Below are 21844 nucleotides of genomic sequence, written 5' to 3' on the forward strand. Positions count from 1 at the left end.
AGAGGCACTTTTAATAAGTCCGATTAGCACCTGTACAACAAGTGTGCGTGATGCCTAAGCTAAGTGAGTAAAACAAGCAAGCGAGCGAGGGCAGTTGCATGCTACCTGGAGGCCAGTTGTTGGGTGCCATGCCAAACTGGGGCAGAGGATGATAGGAGATTAAGGGCGCTACCAGGATCAGAGAAGGTGATCGAGGAGAGCCACGTGTGTTGAGATGAGTGAGAGATGGCGCACCCCTCGTGACTACCCTCACACCTCCGGAACTATGGTCACCGATCACAACATGACCTGCTTTTTAACAACAGTGAACTTTAATAATTAATAAACAGCTTCTGTTGAGGACTTTCTTCCAACCCTCAGGACGAGGAAGCAAGTGAACCTCACAGGAACTTCCTCTCCGCTGCCCCCCTTTCTTCTTCGAAAAACAATGTGCACCCCCCCCCCCTTAAAATAAGTAAAAGTTGTCTTTCAGGAGCATCTGTGTTGATTTGGCAGCCGCCAAGGCCACCGGCACAAAACACACACTGAAGCGGACGACCATGAATATTTTAAAGCGGTGAGAGAGGGTGGGAGAACAAGTGCGCGCCTCAAAATTCCTTTTAATTTCATGTGACTTAAAGACACAATGGGATGATGGGGATTTGGGTTGGATTTATTAACCAATAACGCCTCATCGTGTTGGCTTGAAATATCAATCCTCCTCACCTCTCTGCTCACTTCATAGCACCACCATTAAATACCACGTCTGCCAGCACCAGGATAACATTTCTAGTCCTTTTAATATTACAATCAGTTGTTACTCATACAGATGTTGTATATGTGTGTACAACGTGCAGTGCTACTACCTCCAAATTCATAGCCAGCCAAAATAATGTTGGTCCCTCTTCCTATAAATATGTAACCCTGTAAACTATCAGATAAATATTATCAAAATTTAGCAACGCACAAGCACATAAAACACACTGCACATGTCATCTTCTGACCTTTACCTTGGAAGAAACTCTTGACGCGGAGGTAGGAAACGGCGAGGCGCAGCACAGACAGCTTGTCCAGTTTGGAGATGACATCCGGGGGGAACGGCAGCAGGCTAGCCAGGCGGTCCAGCTCTGCATTCAGTCTGTCCCGGTGCCGCTTGGACGGGTTGGTTTTCTCGTTGGAAGAGGACGGCTTCCTGATGACGAGATCACAAACGATCAGAGGTCACGCTTCCACTTGTTACCCTTTGAGTTCAACGGTCCCCCAGATACATCATGAGTATTTTGAGTCACTGCACACACACTTTACTGAGAACCACCTCAACCAGCAGTAACGGCAGCACACACTTCAGGAGCCATGCTGCTGTTAAGAGCAAAGTTAGTTAAATCTGACAATCCATGACACAGGCCTTCTCGTGACGCTTACACTGTCAGCTTGCCGAGCCCTGATGGTCTTGGTCTAAAAGATGATCAATTATCAAAATCAGTGACATATTTTTGTAAGCCTAAACTGTTTCTGCCTTGTGTCTAATTATCATAAAAAACATTTGTGTATTCAGTTTCTGGGGGAAAGTGGATCCATGACTCCTCACACATTAAAACTTAATAGACGAAGAAAAAAAAATAGTGCGGCAAACTTTTTAAAAAAAGGTTTGAATACGTCTTTCAGACATGGCTTCTAAATAGACGCACTTCTAGCTTGTGTTTGAGAACAGCCGGTACTGCGCTTTGCCATCCCCAGCAGAGACGCATGACCAAATAAACCGCACTCGGCACAAGTCCCTGTATTTAAACTGTCTTTCCTTTTCATAGCCTTTCCCAATGCACCGTACACCACACTGATTTCCTCCGGTGACAACGACGTTGAATATATCATATCCCTTTTCAAGCTGTTAAAAAAAAATAAAAAGTATCTTTCCCGACTGGGATGAATCGTATGTAAAAGAATCGTTCCCACTCTTCTTACAGACATCTTATGCTGGAACATGGACTTTACTTCTCAAAGTAAACACTTGTGAAGACCACAGTTATTCCTGTATTCTAGTACAGTGCACCAGCTGAACCTAACATGATCCGCATATGTAATGTCAGCTCCGATTTCCACAGCTGAGAGTTTCTGTTCATGCACAGAAACGAAATAAATCCACACAAAAATATTCTCTTAGTCCCATGGCCGCACTTCAAATCAATACTATTGAAAGATATACAAATAAAACGTGATTTTATGGAACTATTAGACACTTTGGATTCATCAATTAAATTAAACTAAAACCCCTTACATGTCGGAGGAACAAGAAGTTATTACCGGGAACTCTTTGTGGATAATGACAGTTATCTATAAAGGCCACTGGTGTAACAGCTATAATAGTTAGTGCACTGTTTAATTACCACTTCCCTCTTCTGGAACTTATGCAACTCATATTTGATATCAGCTGACAGAATTGTCAAAACAATTGAAGTCTGTGAATGAACACTTTAAAAAAAAAAAAAAACCTTAGTAATGTGACATAAAGAGGAAGGTAAATCATATTTACTCCTATTTTCCTCCTCTCTATTTGACTTACAATCTTTGTAGTAAGTAAACTTTTCAGTTCATCATTTCCTGATGTACTTATTAGCAACAAAAATGTGCCACGATCACTTTAGATTTACGAGTTCAATATCTGTTTGGACCCTTGCATGTAAATGCCACTCCTATGACTGAGAATTCACTATAATAAACTGCCTGCTTAGCCAGCGTTGGTGAAGCAACTGCAGCACATGAACCACCGCTCCTTAACTGTTTTTGGATGGGCTTCCTCCTCTTTCTGCCCGCATACATGCAGTCTCCCGGAGGGATCATGATCTTGCGCTCCGTGGAGGTAACAGGTGCGCTATGGATGAGACAGACAGGACGTTAACTTGACATGTCGCCGCAGACGCAAACTTTTCTCTCTGTTCCTCTCTCATTCACACACACACACACACACACTCACACAAACACACACACACACACACGTGGATCATGCTCACAATAGTTTCTCATCTGCACTTTATTTCAATAAGCGTCTTTTAAATTAACGTGACAGTTCGAACCCTAATTAGAAGAAAAATAAAATGTGTCAAAAATAGCACATAGAAGAAAAAAAAGACAACTTTCCGGGCAAAGAGATGGAAAATTAAAAAAAAAAAGATGGTTCCAGTCCTTGAAAATATTAAACATACATTAGCCTAATGACAAAATGTCAAATTACATTTAAATTCAACAAAAGATGAGAGCAATGAGAGCACCAACCCAGTAGCTCTGTGGATGTCAGTTAATTCCAGTATAGCATCGGCTGTAGAGTCTCATTAAGTGCAGAAAAGAGATGCTTCTCCCGGGGTGCACCGGCTCGATAACGCCAACTGATAAATCCAAGGGAAATGAAATAAAGCGCGGAGGTCCTGAACAAGCTCCGAGCTGATGTTTTCATCAGCTTCGCACTGCTCGGGGCAGATGTTGGCCGATGCTTTATACCCAATTGAGTCGCCTTCACTTCCTCGCGTTTCAGGTGGCGGATTCCTCTGAATGACATGTCGAGCTCTTCGCACGCAACTCTGCCTCACAAACAGAGAGCCAGCGCGCGGGCGCACGCACACACACACACACACACACACACACACACACGCACGCAAATACGCACACACAATTATGCTGCGTTCAGGTGTTGGTAGCATATGGGAATTAGACAATCTCGGTTGTTTTGTTTTTTTTATTTCAAGTTTTCGCTTTAAACTGTGGGACATTCTTCCTTAAATCCTTTTCATAGCAACAACCAGATGTTTTTTTTTCTTCATTGCAACTTTTATTCATGTGTAGCAATTTTAAGAATTAACGAATGTATTCACTTATTATCTTTTTCATATTTCACCGCTCTGTTTCACCGCTGTTTAAAAGAGGAAATTGCGGCCGACACAACTGAAGGCGTCTCTGTCGGTCTAACGTGGAATTTGCTTTGAACTCAATTCACGTCCCGGCTACAATCGATTTAAATGCGGGAATTGCGTTTTTACTGGGAACACGTGAAAGTCGCATCATTCCAACCTTCCCCGAGCGTACAGTCACGCGCGGGACACGCGCACGCACACACATTTCGAGAGCAGCGCGAGGGGAGGGATCACACGCGAAGGGCAGCGGAGGCGCAGCCGAGCGGTCTCACACCGAGGCTGTCCGCGGACGTCGGCGCTCCAGGACCCGAGGACTACCGTACGTTGAGGAGAGAAACATTTTTGACGAGGAAACCGACGGTACTTGAGTGCAATATCTCGCCATACTGGACTGAACTTCTCATGAAATGAATCTGACGGATGCAGTTTTTCAGCGTCAATTTGTCTGGTTATCGGAGACAAATATCTGCTGCGTTAATGTCGATGTACATGTTGGCTTAATGCCGGAAATAAAGATTATGCCGTAAAAACAAGAGCATTAATGTGTCACTGAGGTGGAGATTTTATCTGAAGTTATTCTGCAGAGGATGCCAAGGATTAATCATAGCCCTGGTGACGTAATTTGTCCGATTGCTTTGTGTATCTTTACATTATTTCTTTGTTTTTGTCTTGGTGCGCATGACATACATAAATTACATAAGCGGAAGTGTGATGTGCGATGACTTGGTACCACTGAGTCTGAGATCAGCTCATATGATCCAATAAAACTGACAGGAGGGAATAAGTAACCTTTTCATTAGAATTTCACGGTAATTTGAGATTAAAAAAAAAAAACATGAAAAGGAACATTATTGTGCGACGCGGATTGTGAGACACAGATAGAAACTCATAGCAACGCGATTGCTGAGCGGTGCTGCCTGCCCCTGGTTCATGTAAGCCCGAGCGGGGGAGACGTTTATCCGCTGCGATGGGTAAAAGACGAGGACATATTTAGTTCAGTCTGTGGGTCTGACTCCTCACTGAACACTGTAACATGCATGGATTGTCACATGAAGAGTATTTAAATGCTTAAAGCCTTTAAAAAAAAACAACAACTTGGTTTATTTATATGAATGCTACAGCAATTAAATACATGAATTATATCCTTTGGATTTTTGCTCTCATTTTTGTTTTTATGGCAGCTTGAAACCCAAATAAAGCTTGTGATTGAAATCTTTGGCAGTCCACTGCACTGCACCCTGGTGTAAATGTCTGTGCACTACAAACGTGCAAAATAAACTCCGAGATGACGTTGTGTGTTGTGTGATTTTGAGATTATTCGCGGAATTGATTTATTTATTCATTTATTTGAGTTTTAATCGAATTAGACATACAGACAGACATATTCCTCACGTTTATGTTTGGAAATAAATCAACAAAGCCGATGGTGATGATGAAAAAAACTGAAGAAAAACACAGTTACCTGGGAGGAGGGGGAAGTCACATGACTAGACTGGTCACGTGATGGTATCTCAGCGAAATAAGATGAAGGCAACAGGACAGTCCAGAATCACATGTCCCCACATACGAAGTCTCTGTAAAGCTCTGAGTAATGTTGGTGTAACTAAAACTTTAATCTGCGAGCCAGTGACAGAGGCCAGGGGGCCTTTTGGCAGGGTGGTGTGTGCTGACTAACTCATTGTTTAATCACTGCTGCATTCATTGTTTGAAGCAGCAACCGGGAGAACAGCCTCATACTGCATGGTTGCTATGACAAAGAAACCTGGCAGATCTGTCCATCAAGCCTCATCATTTCCCAGCCTCCCTGGTAGGGAACTGAAATAGCCTGGAAGCCTTGCCTAAGGTCACATTCTACCTTTGACAGAGCAGATTGCTGGTAGTCACGCTGCCCTAAAAGTGTTCCTCGGGGGTGTTTTTTTGTATTTGTTTGTGACAAGTGTAGCTGGGGATCTGAAGAGGTCTTAAGGTCATGTTGACACTGTCAGTGACCGCCATTAAAGCGAGAGGGATGCTTTGGTATGAATACAAATCCACTGGCGAACCATCCAAGCTGCCATCCAGATTAGCCCAGGTTTAAAGCCCTGCCAGAGCCGCTGAGGCAAACCTTTGCACGCGACCATGTGTGTGTGTATGTGCGTGAATGCATGTGTGCTATGCAAATGTGTGTGCGGCTTAACACACATTTTTAGGGTAATGAGCAAAACGAACTCCGTGAAAGGCATCTGCCAGGAGCAATAGTGTGGCTTTCATTGATTAGGACGTCACTGTGGGATTTCAGGGGACATGCAGAGCTGTGACACGCCTGATTCTAATGGACATCCATAATAGATGGGACGGTCAATATCGGAAAGAACCGAACATACACTCACTTCATCTCTGTCACTATCATTTAGATCAAGGCCATTTTGTTATTAAGAGGTACATGATTGCTCAGTGAAAAGCCAAAACAAGACAAAGCTTTTAAAAGATAATGAAGTGCCACAGCTAAACAAGACGGCACCGTGACCTTGCACACAAACGTTGAACACCCTTGTGAATACGTGACAGTATTTGAGAGACTACGGTGGAATAGAAGTCCAGTTAAATAGTGGGTGGGGTCATGAGAGGTGTGAAGCTCACTTGTGGATGACCCTGAACTCAGAGAGATGGTGGAGGGTTAGTCTGGCAGAGCGTAAATGGCGCTGTCTACATTTGTGGAGTCAGAATATAATCCATGACGGCATAGTTGTTAATGCTACGAGGCAGCTCAAAAGGTCGGTCCAAATAGGTCAGCGCGCCTTAATTCACATCATTTATTTTAACAACAAAGTGTTCTTCTTGTGTGACAGATAAAGAATTAGATCCCAAAATACATGACTTCTACAAAACTGCGACTATGCAGGACCCTCATTTCTGATGAATGATTCAGGGTTACAGATGCTTATCTCGTTGTTATGTTACCCACGAATGTCCTGTGTTACACCAAACTGCAGCTTTGAGCCTTGAAAATAAAACGTCTCAGACTGAAAAGCCCGTGTTCCTCTTGTACTGTCCATTTGGTGACATTTGACACATGAATGCTAGCATACATTGCGCTAAGCTAACTCGCAGTCAGCTGGTGTTTCTGAGCCAAAAACTCCCAATGATCACACAGAGGACAGAAAGGTATCTATCCTCCTGTCTGGCTCTTGGAAGGATGGACAATAAGTGTATTTTCCATCAAGTGTGTTTCTTTAGACATGAGACGTGGGCTTGTACTTAAGTCAAGCAGGTCAGCTGGATGAAGAGTCAATTTAAGAGGGAAAATCCTGTATTGTGTCTGAGTGGGGATACATTTTCATTGACCTTTTAGATTTTGGCAGTTCATTTTCAGGTCAGAAAAAGCGTCAAATGGAGGATTTCTTCCTCATGTACGCACAACAAACTCTGTAATCTGCTGTGTCTGTGGGTTAGTCTGTAAATGTGGGGTACACAGAAAGGGGGGGGGGGCAGAGAGACAGGGAGAGGGCCAGAGTGTTGTCTAACACCCAGGATGCTGGGGAATCCCTGTGAGCAACTTGAGTTAGTGTTGTGAGGATGAAAGTTGACAGTAATGGGAAATCAGCCAGCAACTGTTTGTACAAACAATATGAAAAGACTCCCGTTTCTGGGTGTTGGATGTGCCGTGGCTGTAATTAGCAAGTGTTTAAAACTTTTGTTGAGGTGAACCACTGCTGACAGATCATCAGCACGGAAGAGGGGAGACCAGCAAGGAGAGGTAAACCATAGTGAGGAGCTCAAACGTGCAATCTCTGCCCCCGATCACAAGGACTGAGAGATCATGATCTCTCTCTCTCTCTCTCTCTCTTACTCACTCACTCACTCTCACACACACTCACTCACTCACTCACTCACTCACACACACACACACACACACACACACACACACACACACACACACACACACTAGAATAGCCATTGCCCTAGGTAATGCACATTTGAAAAACCACACTAGCTTGTACAGCCAGAGGCCGGTGGCCATTAAATGAATTTCACAGTAAAAGCACTCCAGCTTTTGGAGAGTCCTCCTCCACATGTGGAAACCTGGATAAAACAGCTAGGAGAGATTTGTTTTGCACTTCAGTCCTACCCCAAAATGCCTTCACACACACCTGATGGAGTATAGCACCATTGTAATACATTTTTTAAAAATCAAACAACATTTTTTATCCACAAATTAAATTGAGGACTTGCTCATCTTTAAGGAAAACCAATCACGTGAGACCATTTGCTGACTGCAGTTAAGCGCAATCTTACCTTGTACCGAGATGATGGTTGCAAAGAGATGTTCTCTGTAATATCCTGGTGTCAAGGCAGGTGGATCCAGAAAGAGAGGATGGGGACATCAGTGACAGCTGAAGAGAAATCAGGTGTGCACAACAGATCACAATGACTACAAGTCACCTCACACTCAGAATTTCATAAATTTAACTGTCCTAACCATCTCTAGTACACCAGGGGCATAAGTCTGAGACGTTTGGCCTCCCCTAAAGCTTGGAAGATTTTCTGTATGCCTATTAGATCACGATTGCTTAATTTGATCTCATAGACAGTCAACCATTCAACTAATCCAGCCTTATATTGCTGTTTTACATAAATTCAGTCCATTAAAAATACACAAAACTGATCTGCCTCAAGAAATGTACGCGTTTCATGGCCCATAGGAAGTAAGAAAAACAGTGAACTTCCCCAAAACCCACTGTATCTCTTAACCATATATGGTATATCTTTAACAAAATCACAAACACAACTTGAAAGGGATAAAAAGGTTTATCATAATTGAATTTTAAAACGGTGGGCCTTGTTTGTGAGATGTCCAGACACAAATTTGTTCTTTCACATGAAGGAACTACTTTAGCCCTCAGTTTAGTCTCAAAGGCAGGTAGTAAAGCCTAATGGCTATTCGTAACTCTTTGCTCCTGACATCTGGTGTGCACTTATTTTAACTGGCAATCCCTCATGTCAGCTTGAAATTGAAGTGCGTAAGACAAAATGCACATGCAAGAACATTTCCTGAATGAGGCCCAATTATCTTAATGGAAATGTGTGTAAGTCGATCAGTTAATGTACACGATATGTTAACTGTCACTGGGCCTCCTTCCTGAGAGGTTCTTATGCACAAAATTGTTTTCACACACTACAGAACCTTGTTTTTTAGCCCTCAATTCATAGTCAAGAAGCAAAGCGAGATGGGAGTTTGTAACTCCTCGCTCCTGACATCTGTTGTGCACTTCATGTAAGTAGCAATCACCTAGAAAGGTACACAGGTGATACTGGGCAATAACATGTTCAAACCAGCATTTTCATCTATACTTTGACACATCTGAAACTGCCACCTCAACTGATATACTACCTCGCATTTATTAAGTTGACACGAAATGCTCCGCTTGAGACTTGTGTTCTTCAAACCACCTGAGTTTTCCTTTTTACTTTCTTCAGTGCCTCTGCAGAGAAAGTATTGCTTCAGCGAAGCAGATGGGCTGAAGATAGGAAAACTGGCACTGTAAAAGTAAATGAATGTCTCCCGGGGATCTTAACCGAGGCTCAGACAGACTCTGGTTCCTGAAGTTGGCCTCTTTTACCACAGACAGGAGACCACTGAGGCAGACATCTCGGCTAAGACTGGCAGGTTCTCATCATTTGCAGAAAGAAATACATTTAGATCTTCGTGAAATCTTTATTTTTGTTTTACTAGTCCTAAAAGAAATCCTTTCAGTACTGAGGAGTTTGGCTGCTGAGCTAAGACGCGTTACCAAGTTTGCTGAAGGTATTCGACTTCTCAACTTCAAAGTTTTCTTTATTCTGAGTTACAATGGGGATTTTGTGATGGCCTCATAATCTAGGTCCTCTGTTCCTCGCGACTGCACAACTACTGTATTGACAACTACAAACAACATTATTGAATCATACTCAATCCAATCCAAACCTTGTGTGAGTGAAAACAATTTAGAGGAAATTCAATGAGTTACTCCATTTGCTGCCACATGCCACAGCCATGTTAATATATTCCAAATGTCTCTTTCTTTCTCTCTCGCCCTCAATACAGCTCACACACGAGCGTACATCTGAGCCCTCAATCTGCCACAACGCTGGTGAGGAAAGCTTTCCTACACTGAGCGATGCTTTTCATTAAAGTGTACAGGATCTCTGTCGCCTGCCTGTCGGGCCAGTCTAGATCCAGGTCATCAATAATGATTTCAGCAAGGCCTGTGTGTCATGTTTGGGATGTTGTTAACTTCAGAGAGGCACTCGCCATTTTAAATCAACTCAGTTCTCAGCTGATTATAATGAGAGAAGCTTCAAAAAAGAAAAAAAAAATCAAATATTTGACTTATTTGTAACGGAAAACAGGATATCTGTACAACACTGGCTTATTTAAAGGGCCAGTGTGTAGGATTTAGGGCGATCTACCGGCAAACAAAGTTATATATTCACCAGCAAATAATCCCTTGAAATGAACCGTGTTTGTGTTAGCTCATCGAATGAGCCCCTCTTATCTAGCAGCATTACCTCTTCTATTGAGCTCAGTATGTTGCACTGCCACGTGTCTACTGGAGCTGGAGTGAACAAACTGTCCGTTTTATGGTACTTCTTTCATTGCTTTCTGGCTTAACCTGAAGGCCAGCTATAAATGGGAATTCTGCTGCATGTAATAGTTCTTGAGTTATTGTAGCGGTGTCATTGGTGAACGTTGGGAGTTTCACTGGCTGCTGTTCTTTCAAAATCAATCAGCACAAAGTGGCCTTCAGGACTGACATGCACATTAGCGACACAAGCTAGTCTGTTGTACAAGGCTGATGATGCATGCACCTCACGGAGGCGCGTACAACTAAAGCAAAAGCTACACTATAAAGACTTTAACAGGCACAGGGCACATGGACACACTGAAAGCTCCAGGATTTACTTTTTTGAGAGAATTTTCACAAAGTGGGTGATAGAAAACTGCAAATATCAGCTAGAATGAAAGCAAATAAAAGTGCAACTCCTCGATTCTGGAATCTACAGATGAATTTTCTGTTGAACGTTTTGTATCAAGGAACAGGCACACCGCCTTTCCAACATTTTGAAACACTGGTCAACCCCGTTCAGCCATGTTACCCTACTTGTTTCCATGTACTTCTTTTGTATTCTTTGATTTATTTGTGAATTGCTTTTGGGTGTCTGGATCATGGCAGTTTGCTCACACCTGCCACCACAGAGCTTGTCAACCTGTTTGTGTGCGTAACATACAAATATGGGTGTGTTTTCTGTTTTCCAAATATTCTGCCCTGACAAAAATCAAAGTGTGATCGAAACACTAGAATTATTGACCTTTGGTGGCTTGTGGGCATTTTCATGGATACGTGGATAGATGATATGCTTATCCCCTCAACTCCTGCTTCTATATATGTGACCGCTAGTAGTTATCAAACAAGTACGCTCTGGTTTGACGCAGCTAGCCTCTCTGATTCCATAGCAATCGTCATGCCTCAATTTAATCCTCCCCTTCGAGCTTGAGTCGTTTCACTGCAGCCAAAGCATAGCTCACAGGGAATTACAGGATGCACCAGGATCAGTTAGTGGGGTATTTTACTGATTGGGTGACTGTGAATGTGCGTGTGTGTGTGTGTGTATACTTGTATCTGAGTAATAGATTGCCAGATCTTATGTTTGAGTACGAGAAGGGTGCTAATGAACAAACAGGAACAAGCACAAACCTCCAACAACTCAGCCAGAACCAGAGTGAAATCAATGCAATTTCAATTTCTCGATCCTTTGATAAGCGTTTTTGCATAGTTTTGCAAAAATAACAGTAAAACACCATGGAAAACATCACCAACATATAAATTCCAGGGGGTAACATATATATAGATGCAAGCTGTCTAACTGATTTGCGGAAGACACTTCTTTGTTTCTATTTCTATGAAGCAATACGGTGAGTAAAACTTACTTGAAAACACTCTTTCATAACAGTGGACAAGGCTTCCTGAATCCTGCCACAAAAGAAAAATCAACCTGTCGTTTAATATGAGTGGAAAAATATGAACGTACATCCCAGTTAAATTAGCTGCTGACCGGTTTATTTGCCATTTATTACAGAAAATGAATAGGTTTGGGACTGTTGGATGGACAAAAGTATCAACTTAATCACAACACTAGAGGCTCCAGGAAGTTTTGATTTTTTTTTCAAATATTTTTACAAATTCTATGGGCTAAACAATTCATCAATTAATAATATAAATAATCGTTAGTTGTGGCGGCACGGTGGTGCAGTGGTCAGCACTGTCACTCACAGCAAGAAGGTTCTGGGTTCGAGTCCAGGCTCAGGCACAGGATCTTTCTGTGTGGAGTCTGCATGTTCTCCCTGTTCCTGTGTGGGTTCTCTCTGGTACTCCAGCTTCCTCCCACAGTCCAAAGACATCAAGAGAGGACGAGGCTGATTGATACTCTAAATTGACTGTAAGTGGGACTGTGAGTGTGAATGGTTGTTCGTCTCTGTGTGTTGGTCCTGTGATGGACTGGTGACCTGTCCAGGGTGAACCCCGCCTTTTGACCGCTAGAAGCTGGGATAGGCCCCCCCCCCCCCCACGACCCTTAACAGGAAGAAGCGTAAGAAAATGGATGGATGGCTGGATGGATCGTTAGTTGCAGCATGAATGATTGCAATCATCAATGCAGGTACTTCACCATTTAAAACCACACTTGTCTCAAATCATGTTGATCTTATTGATACTGGTACTGTCTATATGAGTTCAGTGGAATAAGTTCTAGGTACAGTGAGACACTTGTGTGTCAGAATAGAAGCTTCTTTTTTTTTTTTACATACAGACTTAATACACTTGTACAGAAAAATCCCATTATGAAATTGAGGTCCAACTCTCTCTTACAGTTGTAGTCCAAAGAGGAAAGTTTTTGGGCTTTCACCTGTAGAAGGATTTAACATCACTTTCACCACGCAAGTGGTTACTGCCTTGAATTTAATGATGTTCATTACTTGCCTAGAAGGAAAAAAATGCAGTGGAAAAGTGATGCTAAATGATATTCGCGGCTCATTGTGACGCACAATAATCATGAAAAGTACTGCAGCTTCAAAACAAAGGTACGTACGACATCTGTGATTTCTGTTGACATCTGTACAAGAACACTGGAAGACAGAATACACGGCACTGTGTATAACATGAATTACATATGCAACAGTGTCTCACTTACACACACACACACACACACACACACACACACACACACACACACACACACACACACCTTCATGAGTAACAACTAACTCATGAAAAACATATCTTTTCTCTTCCCACAGGAGTGCTTTGCTTTTGTCTCTGTAGTTCCATGACTGATGATGTGACAATGGGGGGTAGGGCGGATAAGGCTGACTTTAAATGTTTAATATTCGTCTGCATGCACGCAACCTTCCAACACGCCATCTATATGACACTTGTTTTGTGCAGGGAGGGGAAAGGGTGAGAATAAAGCGAGAGAGAGAGAGAGAGAGAGAGGGGGAGAGAGAGGTGGAGGGTGAGGTGAGAAAAGAGAAGTTAGCTTGGGTAAGGGGTGAAAACAATGAAAAGAGCACATCCAATCAAAAGAGAGGAGTAATCGCTCAGGGCAACTATAGTGTAAGCAAAGTGTTTGATGCTTGTTGACAGCTGGATCTGTGAGGGGGAGTGTGTGTGAGAGTGTGTGTGTGTGCGTGGGTGTGTGCGCAGACCAAGACCTATAATCCTATACCATGCAAGGTTGCGTGACCGTTCATACCCCACTCTTTGCTGCTCTGCACACCATTTGTCCTAATTGGTCACACCCACTCCCTGTGTCTCTCACACACACACGCTAATACACACTCATATAGGCAGATGTAGCAGTATATACATAGACACAACAATGTCCTCCTCCCCTCTCCCCCAATGTCCCCTGATGACAATGAAGGGAATCCTTGAGGGTATGTCGCAGACACACATGTACACATATGCATGCATATTATCATGCACATATACACACACCCTACTAAGCATATGGGAGATAGTCACGCAATCCCCCGCCCACAACCTTGCCATTTCTTTCTTCCTGTTACAGTTAATGGACACACACAAACACACACAGGCCTCGTGTTATCGCATTCTGTCCCCCTTGAAGTTGTACCATTGCCTAATGTGCTTCTTTTTCACGAACACAACACGTGGTGTACCAGAGGGGTTCATCTGAATTTATTTTAAACTTGATAATGATATCAGTTACATGACAGCGGATCAAGTGATAAAACCCTGCACTGCCAGTGTTTAGGCCAGTTTGGTCAAGTTTGACTTTGTTCAACAATCTATTTGTTAACTGTAGCTTCCAAGCTAACCTTCAGTGATTCATATTTAGCCTTGTCATGATTTTATTCAACATGGCTAGCCAACGACAAGGCCACTACGCAATCCTTTTAGCGGTCTATTTTAGCTATTTATACACAAACTTGTCATTTAAACTATCAATTTCACCAATATTTTTTGCCTTCTTCAGTGGGTCAATAAACATCCATCCATCCATCCATTTTCTATACTGCTTATCTGTTTAGGGTCACGGGGAGGGGGGCTGGAGCCCATCCCAGCTGGCATTGGGTGAGAGGCGGGGTTCACCCTGGAAGGGTCACCAGTCAGACGCAGGGCCATCAGAAGCAATTAGGGGTTCAGTATCTTGCTCAAGGGTACTTGGACATGGTCACCAGGGGAAGTGAGGATGGAACCAGCGACCCTTTGGTTGCTAGATGGCCACTCTACCTCTGAGCCATGCCGCCCCCTGTTTCACTAACCAATTCCATCCATTCCCTCTGACAGCAAATTTAAACAACATATTTATTACTTTTGCTATTTCAACCATAACAATTTTAGCAAATCATTTCAAATATAGTCATTACCTTTGTCTATGTTTTCAATGAATTCACTTCAGTTTTTTTAACATTGTTTTGCAACATTAGCTAAATACCAACTCATTGCCTTTTCATAGTCTTTCACCAATTATCCATTATTTTTCACATTTTAAACCATTTAGCAACCCTGGCAAGTTACTTCACCCTTTGTCAGTTTTAGCTAATAATGTCAATCGTTCATTTGTAGCTTTGATCTATATTTTCAACTACACATCATAAGCTTTAAAAAAGTCAAAACGTTCCGCTAACCACTGAGACACTATCCATTCCTTTAAGTAGTCTAGTACATTTCATCAATTCAGCCATGTATCAACTTTAGCTTTAATTATTTCAACCATTATTCAATTTTGGCTAATAATTCCAGTTCTTTTATCTTTTTTTTTGTGTGTGTCTACTTTCAACTATTCAGCTCATTCACTTTTTGTTGCCAATATGTTTACTTTCAATCATTCCTTTTAGCTGTCTATTATAGCAGTCTGTCCACTGAATATGTCATGTTCACATGCTAAAATAGACTCCAAATCAAATCAAATGGGGTTCTACCAGTCCTGGCTGGGACAAAAAAAAAACAACATATAAGATGAAAGGGACAAGCTGAGCTTTTTAGTCCCACAAGGTTCAAAATAAACAGTCAAACTGAAGGTAGTCAGCGGGATGGAGTGCTGAAATAAAAGGGTTTATGTATATGCCTGGGGGCAACTAGCCAGTTTGAAAGGTTACTCAGTGCAACATGGTGATTCATAAACTAGAAATGCAAGCTGCAGCTGACAGTGAGTCATAGACACAAGCACGCACATACGCAACAAACAAGTAGGCTAGCTTTTACACTCACACAAAATACTTTAAGTGAATGACATTACCTCAACATCACTATACATAGAATTTAAGTCTGACAGAAGTAAATGCATCAACACACATACATGCAAAGATGTTATTACTCTCATGCGCAGCTGCACTCACTGGCTTGGGGCATGGCTACTTCATATATGGCACAAGTGAAGCGACTACTCCATCACTCTCTATGTGAGATCAGAGGGAAGTACAGCGAGATCAGGGAGCCACTGCCAGCACTGTTTGTTTTGGTTTATACTCCAGTTGACAGATTAATCTGAGAGGGTTACATGAGGACAGACGTTCCAACTGTTTCACCTTCAGACAAATACTGCCACCTACTGGTTGCAACAACGCATTACAGCTGAGGAAGAGTTTGCCATCAACTGAAATCTACAAAGACAGAGGCGAACGCAACAAACGGCATGTCTTCTCCTGCGTAGGCACAATGAATTTATCTGAAATACCGACTAGCTGTGTTCTTAAGGCAACTGAATTTTGTATTCTCATCTGGATGTTCAATAATGTCTTTATCAATAATGAGAAACTAATTTTGTTCATTAGTGTTTATTACTGACACAATGCAACCAATTCCATTCCATTAAAGAGTTCATTTACACACCAAAAAAATTCCCTGAGTCATTTAAAGGTATATTTCCAATACAGGAACAAATCTGATCATTTTATCTCAGATTTGTCTGTACAATGTATCCATTCCAGCTTTGCAGTAAAGCATCAGTTTGCCTAATTGTAAGCATTTTTTCCGCGTCACCCTTCTGAAGAAGCGAGTATATAATATTTTTTTAAGTAGAAAGCAAATATTACCATCAATATAAAGCAGAATTCACAACCTAGCAAAACTATTTTAATGTTTATACTATCATTTGACATCACTCTGATTAGTGATGAAGATATCCAGTTAAAGTATTCAATGTGAAGTAGAGATACCACATTTATTTTGCCCCCTGACATCTGTACCTGCAGTTGTACTCGAAAGAATCTCTTGGCATCTCGAAATGTAGAATTCAACTTTCCCCACGGTTATTCATCCTCTGCAAGCGCCAGAGAAATGAACACAATTCTTCACAGTGTTTTATCTAACAACTTTTCAGAGGAGGCTGCAGTTTAGCCTCCAGTTATATACTTCACAAAGATGACAAGATTTAGTCGGATTATTTACTTGGGATGTTAGAGCGTAAACATTAAAGTTAAATACTCAATCAATTAAGTGATGCAAATCTAATCGCTCAGCAGTGACGTACAGAAGGCAGTGTGGAATATGCATCTGTTTAGACAGTGGTCACAAGTGGAGTATTTCACTCACCCTCCGAAGTGAAATAGTTTCCGCCCCAAGGAGAAGGACACGCCTCTCCAACTCCCGTGAAGGCGGTATAACATTTTCCCCATAGATCCTGTAGCATAGTCCCTGACCTACAGGCGTTTGCCTTTAACAGATAGACAAACTGAAAAAAATCTGAAAATACAACATTTCTCTTTAGAATGATTTAGATCACAAGAAATAAATGTTGTGGTCGAGCACCAGACACACTGTGTTTTCACCGTTAAATATTGAAGCTGCAGTCAGAGACACACTCATGTGTCATTCCAGCTTTGCCCTCTTTGGCATTTGTGTTGGCTTGTAATGGCCAACAATCCGAGTCAAAACAAAGCAGTTAATGGTCAAAAAGAGCAATCCAGCGAGCCAGACCCACAGGAAGGTGTTGTAGCCCTCGAACTCCAGGAGGTAGGCCGGCCCCAACCAAATAGCCTAGAGGTGGAGACAAATATAAATGTTTTGCCATTATGAGGCTCATACAGTTACACCATTCAGAGGAGACCCTTCTAAACCAGACCGTAGATGGATACAAACACTGCTACGAATTACATTTATGTGACAACAACAAGGTGCAAGTCATATTTCATTGTATTATTAGGTGTTTGAATTACCTGTCCAGCAAACCAGAGGAGCAGGAGCCCCACACCCTGTTTAAGTGAAAGACTCAGGTGAGGGATGACCAAGGGTAACAAACACAGGTACCACAGGAAGTACTGTAAAACAGATACCAGGGATGAGCTGTGTCTACATGCAACTAATCAGACAGTGGGAAGACATACAGGAGAAAAGGAAAATAATAGCCAGCGTTTTTCTTGAGTGAAACCTTTTCAGCGACGTGACATCATCTGATGCCTTCTCAGGCTCTGTGCTGACGCTGACTTGCGTACCTGTGAAGTGCAGACTTTGTTGAAAGAGACAAAGATGGCGGTGTGCAGGAAACAGCAGAGGGCCAGGTCACGGTGAAAAGCCCATGATGCTATCAAGAGCAGGATGAGCTGGGGCAGGAAAGCTGCCAGACCGAGCCACAGGCTCCACTTGCTGTCTGCACCGACACAAGACAAAATAAGAGGATTAAGTCGAGTTCAGTGGGCTTCCTCACTTACTCTCATTGCTTCAGTCCAAAGATGTTGTTCTGTCTTGCCTAAGCAGTGATGTGTTTGCTAGACTGCAACCACTGGTCTATCAATGTATTTATACTGCTTAGGAAAGTCCAACCTGATACTAAATCAGGTTGTAAAAACCTCATGAATTCTAATGTGCGATCCCTCCCACCTGATCCACTCCAGCTTTTATTTTATCATTCAGTAAAGAGCGCTGTGAGGGTCCGGATGGACGCGTACCTGCGGTGAGGTAGAGCATATAGAAGTATGGAGAGAAGTTGTGTCTGATATCCCTCCTGGTTAGATGGTACAAGTACGTCTCATGAAGGAACTCCCAACCATACCTGTAAACACAAGTTTGATAAACCATACGTCTGACAGAATTTTTCTACTTCTCATTTCTGACAGGTGTCAGCTGATTCACATAAATCTGTGTGAGGCTTCCTTTCCAAAAAAAAAAGAAAAAAAAGACTGCACCCGGAGGAGAAAGTGACTCAGAAATTGACAAAGATCCTCAATGAAGCTCAAAACCATACTTCTCACTAAATTCTAGGGCCAACTTTACAAAAATACACAGTTGAGTTCAACGTTAATCTTATGCTGTCTTCGTGTTAATACATGCCAAAATTTAGTGAGCAAAAAAATTACTGATGCATTGTCAACATTTGAAATGTTACCTTCACTTATTTCAGAGCCAAGATTGTTGTTGAATAAATCTGAAACTGATGGTACAGAAAAATATTCTGTTGTTCATTGGCACTTGGCTTGAAACGTTCTCAAAAGGGAAATTCGCTCGAGTTCTCAAAACAGCAGATTATTAGAGAAAATTTGAGAATCACTGCAAAAGTGACATTTGTGGTATTTGAGATTCAGCATGTCACGCCACTGTAAAGCACGATTGCAATTCTTAATATCATGAAATTTGAAAAGTAAGTCCCTGGCAACAGGAAGTGATGACCGTGTGCATCATCCCTGTGTTTATCTCACATGTAATAGAAGAATGCTGTGAAGACAGAGAAAACACCTCCGGCCACACTTGCAAAGACGAACAGCTCTCGACTGAGGAAGCTTCCTAAGAACCCAGTGTATCTCCTCCACCCCTTATTGTCTCCCTCTCCTCTGCTCTCCTGCGTGCGCAGAGTCAGAGCAATAGGCAGAGCATATGTAATTGGGTAGATCTTCATATGGACTGACAGGCCATAGAGCACGCCTGCCCAAATCACACGCCGGCCTAGAGGGAGAAAAACAAAACCTATTAGGAAGGAAATGTGTGCAAAAACGGATGATACTGGCGCTGTGTTGTCTGGAAACTAAAGTACCATAACTCACAACAATACTCACAAGGACTAGAAACAATAGTCACCCATTTAAATATTAGCAAAGTAACAACTTTCAATTCAGTGCAATTCACTTCAAAAAAAAACATGTCAGAATGTCAAAATATTCTCTTGCTTGAAGGTCAAAACCCACAGATGAACATGCACACACTCACCTTCAATACAGAGTAACGTCCCCAGCACCAGAGCAGCCAGGATGGACTCAGCGTTCCCTCGGCTGGACACACCCATGGGCAGAGGGTTGAAGAGCCACAGAGAACAGACCCTACGTGCTCTCTGAACAGAAATCCACATTTGGTAAAGCCTCTCAAGTCCTCTGTCTCGTCTTGTTTTTAACAAAACAATAATGCTATAAGTTGACATGTTCATCAACTATTTTTTTTCCTTTGAAAACTGTCTGCAAACAAACCTCAGGGCCAAGACCTCGCAGACACAGGGTCTCTTGAATCAGAAATCCTGACAACACATCACACAGGATGAAGAGGATCTTGCCAAACAGCATGTTGAGGTAGATGTTGGGGGTGAGCAGCCAGGCTAGTAAGGGTGTGTAACGGTAGGTTGATCGATTGTATGGGGTCTCACCCTAGGGAAAGAGGTACCCATAATTAAATGATGAAAGTCATATTCAGTCAGTCATTAAAACAATGGTCACTCAGACATGATATTGTGTATATTGGTATATTTCTGATAAAATCATTACACAGTTTTTTATTCAATAAAACTGTTTATTTCCTTTCGCAAAAACTGTGCTCACTGCATGTTTAATAACTATACAGTATATCTGAACCTGTGTTTATCATGTACAACACTGGGGCAGCTTATACTATTGTGTGAACTGATGATGATTATTACTAAACACACACACACACACACACACATATATATATATTAATGACAGTGGGGGAAGAAAACAAGGAACCAATTGGCATGTCTTCACCTTCTTAAAATAATCATCTAAGTCATTTTCTCAAGTTTTACTAAAAACATACAAAAAAATTGAGACAAAACATTATAAGGAGTTGATTTAAGCAAAAAGAAAATTGTCAAAAAATGACACGGGCAATTATTTTGAGAAGGTGACAATGTTTGTCAGCAGGCACACATCCTGAAAACTGGACCAACTGAGATGATATTTAGATTAAAAGTACATTTAAGTACAACCCAGTTACATTTCAAGTAAATCCAGATTATCCAGTATTTTTCCTCACTATCTGCAGGATAGATTACAGACATAGTAGGAAGTGGTAAGAGGAACTACTTTAATAAGAGCGACAAGCATTTAAATTGAACTGTTTACAAAGCATTTTATTGGCAGAAACACACTGTAATCAACCACAACAGGTTTAAGAGGCCACAAGACTGATGTTGTTACCTGAGTAATGAACCTTGCAGCGTCTGTGAATACATGATAGTCTATATCAGTGTACTTCACCATCATAGTCCTGTCATGGAAGTCTCCATAAACGACCAGGGCCAGTCGTATAGCAAAGGAAGCCGAGAAAAGGACATGTCTGCCTGTGAGCTTGGACAGTAGCCTCTCCATTCCCACCTCTGTTTAGGAGAAACAGATCAGCAAGCAACAAACTACGACCTCGCTAGCTAGCTAGCAATTTTGTTGTCCCGGAGTTGCTGCTATACGTTCGTCAAACACTCCGTTTCCGTAGCCATGCGTGTTACCTTTAATACAAAAAACATTGCTTAAAAAGTTACTGTCATGTTTGTTTGTTGAAGAGTCGTTTGTGGCCAACTACATTCCCACTCATTCCGAAAATGTGAACAAGGAAAATACCCGGATGTGACGTTATGATGATCTTCTTCTCTGGTATTATTGGTGAAACGCACTCAACACTAAAATATGCATACCGCCACCAATTGTACCGGAGGGTTTAATGTTACAGGTGATGTGGGAAAACAAAATTCTGGGAAAAAACAACAACAACAACAACAACAACAAACAGAAAAGAAAAGAAACCTACGCCCAAGAAAAATTAAAAGGAATAGTGCAGCACTCCTCACTCCTAAACCTAATTATTACAGGCTCATTGTCAGGAAAATAACAAGAATTACATATATCTGACATGCACTTTTGCTTTTGAAAAAATAGGATTTTTAATCTGGCAGTCCAAATCGTGGTAAAATTACTTCCAGTCCTCTGGACTTTCCTCCAAAAGATCTGAATTGATTTCTGCAAGCTGAAATCTTCCTTTGACGTCTGTTTCTACAGTAATTCCTCTGTAACGTATCCCCGCAGCATTCCTTTAGCAATGATTTGGCCTCATGCTTTTCAGCAGGAACTTTCATATAATCATCTTTTGATTTCAGTGCTGTCTTTGCACTTTTGACTGAGCTCTCATCACTCTCCACACCAATATGTGCAGGAGCAAGACAAGGTCGTACAATTCCAACTCACGACTGAAACATTTCCATCAGCAAATCAT

The 21844-nt window shown here is 41.9% G+C and overlaps 2 protein-coding genes across 4 annotated transcripts in view; both read right to left on the reverse strand.

Annotated features, from left to right (window-relative positions):
* The window catches only part of ahrra (aryl-hydrocarbon receptor repressor a), an 81422-nt gene extending 64333 nt beyond the window's left edge, over window positions 1-17089 (reverse strand). The window contains exons 1-4 of one of the 2 annotated variants that reach the window (XM_086191425.1): window positions 16958-17089; window positions 8157-8254; window positions 2756-2848; window positions 990-1171 (exon numbers count right to left, since the gene is read on the reverse strand). In XM_086191425.1, the coding sequence (XP_086047551.1) occupies window positions 990-1171; window positions 2756-2848; window positions 8157-8245 (364 nt within the window). In that variant the 5' untranslated portion in view covers window positions 8246-8254; window positions 16958-17089. Of the gene's footprint in view, window positions 1-983; window positions 1172-2755; window positions 2849-3249; window positions 3507-8156; window positions 8255-16957 lie in introns of those variants that run through there. The other variant, XM_086191426.1, reaches the window with a different exon arrangement.
* On the reverse strand, window positions 14887-21213 carry pigm (phosphatidylinositol glycan anchor biosynthesis, class M). 2 transcript variants are annotated; one of them, XM_086191427.1, is made up of 9 exons: window positions 21196-21213; window positions 20779-20957; window positions 19816-19989; window positions 19562-19682; window positions 19057-19300; window positions 18310-18413; window positions 17857-18011; window positions 17581-17682; window positions 14887-17401 (listed from the first exon to the last, which is right to left on the reverse strand). In XM_086191427.1, the coding sequence occupies exons 2-9, from the start codon at window positions 20947-20949 to the stop codon at window positions 17234-17236; spliced, it is 1239 nt and encodes a 412-aa protein (XP_086047553.1). In that variant the 5' UTR covers window positions 20950-20957; window positions 21196-21213; the 3' UTR covers window positions 14887-17233. The 2 variants fall into 2 exon arrangements, with proteins under 2 accessions (XP_086047553.1, XP_086047554.1); XM_086191428.1 differs by lacking the exon at window positions 17581-17682 and having other exon boundaries at window positions 20779-21205.
* Window positions 21214-21844: the final 631 nt, after the last annotated feature.

The sequence above is a fragment of the Aulostomus chinensis genome, chromosome 21 (genome assembly GCF_037954235.1).
Source record: "Aulostomus chinensis isolate RoL2024-O1b breed Wild chromosome 21, RoL_Achi_v1.0, whole genome shotgun sequence".
In the NCBI taxonomy this organism is placed as follows: Eukaryota; Metazoa; Chordata; class Actinopteri; order Syngnathiformes; family Aulostomidae; genus Aulostomus; species Aulostomus chinensis.